Genomic DNA, 10,000 nt, shown 5'->3' with positions numbered 1-10,000 from the left:
TTTAACACCTACTTTCAGTGCGTCTAAAATTAAGCAGGCAAGTGTACTTACAATAGTAGGAAAATGAAATATTATCTTCTCTTGGAGCTGTAAACTTCGTCTGTTAAGTGACGCTCCCCTTAAAAGTTGAAAAGGAACCGATTAAGTGAAATAATAAGACATACCTCTCACATCTTGTTCTTTTAAACACAACGAAACTTGCATTGTTGGTGGTAAAGGCTGGAGGCAATGTGGCCCAGTGGTTAGGACGCTTGCCTTGAGATTCGGAGTTCTCGGTTTCAAGACTCGTTCTGACCACTCGTTGAATTTGTTCGTGGTAGTCCCTGGCTCATCTTGTCGGCCGCACTTGCAAATAGTCAGCTGGTTTGCCCCCGGCCAGTTGGGAGTCTTAACAGTTGTTGTTGTTTTCTGTCGTTTCGGTGATTGTGTTTCATTGACCCTGGGAAGCCCGTATGGGGAGTGGTTAATTTAAGTATGTATGTGTGTATGTATGTAAAGGTGAAGGCTTCCGACTGAACGTTGCAGCGCAGTTTCTTGACTGAATTCGAAATGTCCAAAGAAATGACCCGTTTCTAATAGCGCCCAAAAGGTGTCATTCGAATGTACGTTTAACTGAATACGAGTTGTCGCTCAACATATTGCTTATGGCTAGAGCCTTGCATGATCGATCTTCGAGCTTTTTTCAACGTGTTCCGAATAACTCTAATAGAGAGCTCAAGCATGCGACGTATTGAAGCCACTTTCAAAAACTGGAAGTGAGCTGTTTTCCTTTTACCTTGTTTTTACACTACAACATTTATATTGCCAAATATCTTTTCACTATTAAAGTTTAAGAGGATTAATTCAGTTTAAAATCTGTTCTGGCATGCGAAATGTTTACTTCTTGTCCGCGTGGCTAAAAAAGGTCGCGTGATTAAGCCGCTCGGGGTGAAAATCGTCATGTACCTGATTCAGGCATAGCCCATAGCCCAAAGGTGTGGAACATACCAAATCAAGAACAGTTAGTCTACTCCGAGATCAAGGGCCCGACCATGCCAGGTTAGTTATCATGTGTCAGCTAAAGCTGTTATATATGTCTGATGCATTCTTCGCCTTTTAGATGATGCCATTCATCAATGAAGCCATCGATACTTTACTCCAAAAAGTGGACAGGATTTCCAAGACAGGAGAAATTGTCGATTTCCACAGGTACTTTAACTAAAAATTGCTTTTGCGTAATTATACATGCCTGGGAATGTTAATGATTATATTTCTCCCCTTTCATGACTGGAGAAGAACCTTCAGTATTTTGAATTGTCTTTCTTTTGTTTTACAGTTGGCTTCAGGGACTTACCATGGACGTTATTTTGTCAACAGCGTTTGGAGTCAAAGCAGAAACACAGACTGTTGAAAACGATCCCATCACTGAGCACGCAAAAAGCGCTTTGGCTCCGAAACCATTGGTTGGATTCCTTTGTAAGATTTTTTTTCATTTTTTTTTTCACATTCCCCATAATACAGTTTACTTGCCTTATTCCAAAATGGCCACCATTTTAGTTTTCTTTAATTTGTTTCCATGCAAATTGGCCATTATGGCCTCGCTTTCAAACGTAAAATTCAAAAGAATGTTTAACCTTAAACGAGGCCATAAGGGGCAATTTGCACGGAAACAAAATAATACTAAAATGGCGGCCATTTTGGAATAAGGTGTATTGATTTCAAATGGCCTTGCGACACTGCATATTCCCAAGAGCATTTGAAAACAATGATTTATGCAAAATTTGGGGGACAAATGTTATATGGCAGATATGAGGAATGTGAAAAAAGCGAATTCAGAAAGTACAATACAATAAAATGCATACTTAATAAACCGTTCCCCATAGGGGCGTTTCTTCTCTTGTTTTGACTTAATTTTGACCCCTCTGCCTTTTTGTTATTGTAAAGAACAAATTGATGTCAGTTTTTCATGCGTCTGTCCTGTTATTGACAGTGAATTTCGTCATAACATTGTCAAAGCAGTCTGCGGATCCACTAAGGCTATCGCCTCATGAATCCACAGCTACTTTGACAATGTTATGACGCAATTCATGATCAATAACAGGACACACGCAAGAAAAACTCACATCAATTTGTTAATTCTCATACTTTAAGCCTCGTGCCTTCTTAGTAGAGGATTCTGCCTGTGTTTATTTAGTTATCGTTCTCTTTTCAATTACTGCTCTTACCAATTAACAATGACGATTACGATGATTACTAACAATTGCCGTGTTCTTGTTTTTTCTTTTTCCTGTTAGTGCTGTTACCATTTGCAAGGTACCTGTTCAAATATATCCCAGATGCCTTGAAATTTGAGGGGATCGGGAAAGTAGCATCTGATATTATTGCTGAAAGGTCCAAATTAAACGGCCACAGCAAATCTCATGTAAGTGTGTTTTGCTCAGTGTGGTGTATAGCCAATTAGAAGTCCCTATCAATAGAGTCACTTAAGAATTCGAAGCACTTGTTACATCGTCGCCCGCCGGTTCAGGATCGGCCTACTAATAAAACAACTCCGGAGCACACATGACAATGGAGGCAAACTTCAAACACAATAGAGCTGTGTGCTAACTTACCAATTGAAGAGCGTTGCGTGGTCATTGGATGGAAAGCCTGCCTTCGCTCTGACGAAGGGCTAACGCTCGAAACGTCAGCTTTTAGAATCTCTCTGTACGGTGGTCAATTTACATTATCAACTCCGTTGATAAAACCAATTTTTGTTTTCTCTTACGCAGAGGAAAGACATGCTTCAGTTGATGCTCGATGCAAAAGAAAAATCAGGGGGCGAAAAAATCGACATTGAAGACATCCAGGCTCAAACTCTTGTGTTCCTTCTCGCCGGATATGAAACTTCCAGCACCACTCTGGGATTTGTCTGTTATCATCTCGCTGTGGATACGCAGGTGCAGGACAAACTGAGAGATGAGATCGACCGGATGTGGCCTGATGATGAAGTATGTCGTTCATATCTTTGTGACGTTAGAGCAGTTTTCAAATGGCTGTCGAAAGTAATCACGCGATTGCAATTGCTCCGCTTAGTGATTGGTTAAAGAATTTCGCGTCAGTTTATTAACCAATGGAAAGGAAGAACCAAAACCAATCGCGACTTGCACGGGCGATTTTATCCGCGCTTTGAGCAAGTTACATGGAATTGCTACGAATTTGGATTGTTTCATTGCGCTGTTTGCAAGAGCTGGGATTGGTCGAAGTAGTGACTTTAGTAATGTTTTTACGACACTCAATTGAAAACCACTCTAACTGAAGAACTGTAACAATAGAGAAACTTAGCATCGCGTTTGTACGTGAAATGGCAAACTGCATTTTGTCATAAAGTGCCTAAATTCTCTTATTCTAACTTGTCTGGAGATTTGAAGCTAACGAAAGCATCCATACTGTTTATAAACGTTGGTACGTACTAGCACTTTTTACTTCGAAATGAAAGTTGAAAAGATCATCTTAGTTAGTTGAGCAAGTTAAGAGGTGGAATTTTTCGGCCCTCCGCTGGTTGGCACATTCATGATAATAGGTGACGTCAACGATATCTTCGCTATGTGTAGATGCTCTTCTTGCACTCAGCCGTTGTTGTCTTTCCCTAAGATCCATGCTAGTTTACGTCTATTTCATCTCGTCCGCGTTGTCCAATGTTGGAGGGGACCGCTCTTGTTGTAAATGTAGAGAATAAGCCGTTGATTTTAGTTTGCCTAGTGTGTGTGTTTTTCATTTTCATTTTGTTTGGTTAACAAAGCTAATCGAGGCGGGCTGGGTAACTTACAATAAAATTTAGAAAAATAGATTAATAGTAAATCAGGTAAAGAAATAAATCAAATAAAAAATAAATTAATAGGTATACACATACATTCACAGACAGCTAGCATTTTCACGTAGATAGAGCAAGAACCTATAAGAGAACATGAAACATAAGGAAGTGATAATATGATAGCTAGAGTCTGATTAATGATAGCTAGTCATTTTTAAGATTAATGTTGAGACATCAACATAATCATCCTCATCACCAAGCCCCGCAAGTTAAAATTGCTGAATCTTGTTTTTGAAAGGTGTCATACAGCAAGTGTAAGACACTGAGCAATTCACCCGTAGAACATGTTAAATTGTCCAGGAATTAAATTGTTATGAATGGGGTAGGAAAGTAGCAATTCAGAGAGAGATTCTCAATCAATCGTCGTATATTTCCTTTATCTCCAGGAACCACCTTCATATGATGTTCTTCACAAAATGGATTATCTGGACATGGTTATAAACGAAGCAATGAGAATGTATCCTCCTGGATTTGTGTAAGTTGTAATATACACTGCAATTAATCATTTTGTCACCACCAAACCACGACCGATTCCGATGGCGGGCGAGTAAATACCGGACACCGGACAACTTTTAACACAACAACTTTATTCCACTGTGACAATATCACGTTTGCGTTCTCGTAAACACTCCACGTTTGGCGGTTTTCTAACAGAAAGGTAACGCAACGATTACTAAGGTACAAATAGGCAAAACTTTGACGAAAAGGAAAACACTCACCGAGCTGTAGCGGCCACTTTGAACTTACACACACAAAAAACCACTCCCTCCTCAAAACACACTAATCACGTGACTCTCTGCGTTGGTAGTCACACACTTTGACTCCATTACATTCAAAGCTCGGCGAAAAATCGCCATCATGACACTTCCCACGTATGCTGAACACCAATGAATAGCTCGTTCAATTCTCACTTAGAAGGTTGCCCTCAGTTGTCAAAGAAAAAATGAACCCCTTCCAGTGGTTTTGGGAAAAAATGGAACAAGCCTAATTTGAACTGGGGAACACGGAACCAATGACAAGGGAATATAAACAATTTTAGGGATCAAAAAACTGTAAACAAGTTTGAAAGTAAAGGGAACAAGAGAACAACCCCCCCCCCCCCCTCCTTCCTCCTGGGAGGCACTCATAAATCTTCTAGATAAACGTATGAATGCGCTTGCTAAATTTCCTCGTTGTAAATTCATTTCAAAAAGAATCCACTACTGACAGCCCCTTTACAAAAATTTCCCGCAAGGCATACTTTGAAAAGCGGTAAAGTCAGCTTGCCTTGAAAACTGTTAGCATTCACGGCAGTTTGCTTTGATCAGTAAAGCTCTTCTTTATTTTCTTCAATGAAGAAAATTGAAACATCGTGTTTGTATTGACGGAGACTCATAAATTGCTTTAGAAAGTAATTATTCTTTCTCGTCTCAGACTTCAGAGAGATTGCAACGAGGGCTGTACCGTTAAAGGAGTAGACATCCCAAATGGAATGCCGATCATGATCCCAGTGTATGCTATCCATCATGATCCAGAGATTTGGCCAGATCCGGAAAAGTTCGATCCGGAAAGGTAAGATTTTAATTCCATAAATAAATGTTCGTCAATTCATGTTATTTCACACCTCGCAATGACTGAAATAATTTGCGAATCTACAATGTCATGGTTACACCAACCGCAGTTGCTTTCAAATAAGCTTACTGACAATTTATCTGTCTGTCAAAACAAGGCTATTACTCATCGAGGCTGAGGTATTATTACATAAGCAAAGTTTCTGTCCATAAAAGTTTGCCTTAATAACTTGAAGCAAGAGGAAATAAAGGCTACAGAGAACGAAGTCGGCGCCCAATCCAACATTAGGCTGATTTAGCAACAGAACGGGAACGTGAGTGGCGACGTCGCGCGCGGGAAAATGAGAATTTAGAATAGAGAGGAAAAGAGTGGAGTCTACTCTATTCTGAATTCTCATTGGTGTTTTTTCTGCGCGCGCCGTCGCCACTAACGTTCCCGTTCAGTTGCTAAATCAGCCTAATATTAGTTCCGCCGTTTGGTTTGAGTATTTTTTTTCATTGTAGCAGTGAAGGTTTCCTTTGAGGGACATTTGTTTGTGTATCAGCAATCCAAATGCGCTGCGAATTATAACCTGTTTTTCATGTAGCATCTTTATAATTATTTAGTTTCTTTGCATTGATTTTGATTTTGCAGGTTCACTGAAGCCGAGAAAGCAAAGCGCCACCCTTACACATTTCTTCCATTTGGTTATGGTCCCCGCAACTGTGTTGGGATGCGATTTGCCTTGATGGAACTGAAACTAACGCTAGTGAAGTTACTGAAAAAGTATAAACTCGAACGTACCGAGAAGACTGCGGTAAGATTTAAACATTTGATCTTGTGACATTTTCACAGTCTGATCATGAGGCTGTCTGTACAGAGAATCCAGATAAATTGCAGGTTGTTTTGTCCCTTGCCCTGCTCTTCTCTTCACTGTCTCTTATTCTTTCATAGCCCCAGTCTTATCACCGTTCTCCTGCAGTCTTTAAATTGACATTTCTCTTTGGGTAGTAGTGGTGAGAACACTCGCCTCCCGCCTGCCTCCCCTGGTTCGATTCCCCGCAGACTCGGCTTCATATGTGTGTTGAGTTTGTTGGTTCTCTACTCTGCACCGAGAGGTTTTCCGTCTCAAAAACCAACATTTGACTTGATTTGCTTTAATTGTTAATTTCAGTTTACAGTGTCCCCAATTAGTGCTCCAGCGCTAGAACGACTACTAGGGACATTACTAAACAACGAAACAGCGAAACGAAACACTAAAACACCACGTATGACCCCACCATACATTGAATACTAACCGACAACGGTTGGATTTTCTGTTTCGATGTTTCAGTGTTTCGCTGTTTCGCTGTTTGGTGGTTTAGTAATGTCCAACGACTAGACACTTAAATAAAGTTCCTTTCCTTTTATATATTTGAAGTGCAGGTTACAGATGAAAGGGAGAAGTGGCTGTTTTTTGTATAATTCCTACTTGGTGCTCTATAGTCGAAGACACTTTAACAGTTGAAATAAAATTTCACTTAACCTGTTCGTGGTACGATTTCAAATATGACGTTATCTTGATCTTATTTTCTTACCTATAGGTTCCGATAGAAGCTGCACTTAGTTCGACTTTGAAGTGTCCTGCCGGAAAAGTCATGCTGAGGCTTTCACCGCGGGATTAAAAGAAGAGCTCATTGATATCAGATATTTCTCTTGAGCCGTTTTCATTGCGATCGTAATCTATAGTCTTCCTCAGGTGGGATAATTAAAATTACCCCAGTAAGTGCTCTGTGCTCGACATTATTTTTCTTCATTTGGAGAGGAAGCTTGTTCGTGAGATACATTAACGTTTGTCGAGAATGTTCGCACAAGCGCCATCTCATCCCGGAGTAGCACCAAGCACAAGAAGCGGGAGTTGCTTGAGAATGAAAACCTTGGGGTGTGTTCCTTTCGGCTAATCTAAACACGAATTTTTGATCCGAGGTTTGCCCGATTTTGCGGCCGAATAAACGCGAAATCCGAAATTGGATCTGTAACCTTGGTAACCTTTCGGGAAGGCGTTCAAGATAATTATGGCTGCTTCTAAAAAAGTGCACAAAAGTTTCAGTTTATAAAGTTAATAGTAATCTGACTGTCATTTTCGCACCAAGATGTGGCTAAATGTGACCTAGAAATGAACAAGCTACTTATTTCATTTCATTTCTTTGATTGAACATTGTTAATGTTGGAATTTTTAAGCAATGCTTAAATACAAATGGTTAATAAATGGATATTTTACTGAACTCGAAGCGTTTGACCACATGTTTCTGATGTTTACGGCAAAATGGTGGCAATGAGTCGAAAAGAGAAAGGACTGAGTATGCTCCACCTGGAAAATCCATCATTTTGTAAATGGAACAGAGCAGATCGCGAATCGTAAATATGGGGGGTCAAATGAGGTATACGTATCGATGGCAATTGCTCCGAAGTTATGGAATCCGCTACTGCACGTTATTAGACTGAGCAACTCTGTTGATATTTTTAAAAGGCTTTGAGAACTTGGGAGCGTTTAAGAACTTTTATCATTATCATTATCATTATCATTATTATTTAGTAAAGATCTTACTAGAATGAACAGGAAATGTGGATATTCTGTTGCTACGCACGACAAGAGAACAGTTTCGAACCATTTAAGTGCTGATAAAGACAAAATGATTCGCGATCAAACACTTGGGGACAGTGTTTGAGCGTGGCTCTCATTAAGGCGAGGATACCCCAACAACGTTCAACCATCATGGCCGCCATTTCTTTGTTTTGGAACACCAACATGGCAGCCGTGACGTCATGTGAACACATCAATAAAACTCAAAATAACTTATTAACTGGACTTAACTGGGGATTTACTCTCTTACCTTGATAATTCTCTTGCGTTAATTTATAATTTCTTATGTGAAATTACAATGTAGACAAGGCTACGTTTTCTACAGTACCAAAATGGCGTCTTATGAATGTAATTTGTCACCCATGATGTTAACAACTAATCAAATGGTATACTCGTGGAATACTTAGGGAATAATTTCACTTGCGTTTTAGACGCGCGTGAAATTATTCCCTAATTTGACTCGTCACCATTTGATTACCCACACTTACTATTTGATTACAAAAGTACAAAGGCTATGATGCATGGAGGAAAACCTCATTTCTTGCCATGATCTGAAATTATGATACAACACTCCTTTAAAAGCGTCATAGGATGAGTTTCTTGTATGAGCAGGAAGAGCATTTCGGTCAGGCAGAGCACCAGCAGTTTTCAAGGATTAGAGTAGGCCCCAGTTCATAATTGATTTTGCACTTCGAAGCGAGTTCGTGAAGATCTAGACGTCGGACAATCAAGTTATTTCGGTTATCATTAATTAATTATACATGAAGATGCAACGTTGCATTTGTCATCCCCGAAAACCTTAGGGTATTTAGTCGGGACGGGACGGGGGAATCACGGGCAACGTCGAGACAAGCACGAATAATGTACTAAGCGCGAAGTACAAACGGTTATACACGGCAAACGTCTATAAGACTTCTTCTCTCCGCCAACGGTGATCCGGATCCTCCTGTCATCCAGCGTGTATTCAAAAACTGAAAATGATGCCGCCGCGTCGAAATTTGACCAGCCCTCTACTGTGGTAGCTAATCTCACGCACACTGATGAGAGCCCTCCTACTTTTGAGGATGCGAAGTTATAAAATTATAAAGGCCAAGATTTTTAAAATAGTCAACTGAAGTCACTTTTAACTATATTGAATATCTTTCGAGAGCTATCCCTTCTACCATTTTTATTAAAACCAATTAGTGGTCTATTCATTTGTTTTATTTATAGAATATATATTGCGAGCCATTTTAGTACGAAATGAATTTTTCAAAAGATTCTGATTTATTCTGTACCACATAATTATAAGTAGCAAAATTTGGGCACCTGTTATGGTTGCATTTTTACCTAGAAGAGATTTACAATGAACCAGTTATGTCATATTATTCCGCTACTTGGCACCTAACAGCCGCCATTTCAGGTGCTCCATGATAAGAAGAACTAGTTTTTTTACAGAAGTGTAAGACGACAGTCTGCACCTGAACATGGCATTGTTTTCAATGGTGCAGTAAAACGCGTCACTTGAGGTAACATGAACATGCGAGTGAAGATTTATTAGGTATGGCGCATAGTGGCGTCTTTGGGCATCATCATTTGCCCCGCATTTAAATCTGCGCAAGGATGTGTAAGACTGGAAGTAGGAGAAAAGATGTCTGCTAAACGATCAGTATCAGCTTCAGTTTTGTGTTTTTTCACAGTTAGAACAGCATAAATGTGACAAGTGGCCGTCTCTTTCCGACTAAATTAACGCGTGTTGCATAGTAAAAGTTTAGAATAGTGAACGTATTTTCTGTCTTTGCCTGTCATTTTCGAGAGGAACTGGGAATCGCTGAAGATGTCTCTTACTTGAATTAATGTGTTTTAGCAGATCATATCGGGAAGTTTACACTAAAGAGCTGTAGGATAAACTTACGACACTTAAACCCATGATTTTCCTGGTCCACTATCCGGTCTCTGTACATGTCCGTGCGCATGCCAGTAATCCGTGATGGACTTATTTTAGTTTCAGATGCTACTGTTTTTCGTTCAGCACG

At 39.9% G+C, this 10,000-nt stretch overlaps 1 protein-coding gene across 3 annotated transcripts in view; it reads left to right on the top strand.

The window, feature by feature from the left end:
* Positions 1-7,626, top strand: part of LOC138042235 (cytochrome P450 3A41-like) — a 20,838-nt gene extending 13,212 nt beyond the window's left edge. For all 3 annotated transcript variants that reach the window (XM_068888049.1, XM_068888048.1, XM_068888050.1), the window contains 9 exons: positions 1-37; positions 1,100-1,188; positions 1,316-1,455; positions 2,274-2,401; positions 2,751-2,969; positions 4,219-4,307; positions 5,246-5,383; positions 6,017-6,179; positions 6,946-7,626. The exon at positions 1-37 is cut by the window's left edge and continues 80 nt beyond it. In XM_068888049.1, coding sequence (XP_068744150.1) covers positions 1-37; positions 1,100-1,188; positions 1,316-1,455; positions 2,274-2,401; positions 2,751-2,969; positions 4,219-4,307; positions 5,246-5,383; positions 6,017-6,179; positions 6,946-7,026 — 1,084 coding nt within the window. In that variant the 3' untranslated portion in view covers positions 7,027-7,626. The remainder of the gene's footprint in view (positions 38-1,099; positions 1,189-1,315; positions 1,456-2,273; positions 2,402-2,750; positions 2,970-4,218; positions 4,308-5,245; positions 5,384-6,016; positions 6,180-6,945) is intronic.
* Positions 7,627-10,000: the final 2,374 nt, after the last annotated feature.

Source organism: Montipora capricornis, chromosome 3 (genome assembly GCF_036669925.1).
Source record: "Montipora capricornis isolate CH-2021 chromosome 3, ASM3666992v2, whole genome shotgun sequence".
NCBI classification, from domain to species: Eukaryota; Metazoa; Cnidaria; class Anthozoa; order Scleractinia; family Acroporidae; genus Montipora; species Montipora capricornis.
The sequence above is the reverse complement of the archived record's forward strand: the minus strand, read 5'-3'. Positions and strand labels throughout refer to the sequence as shown.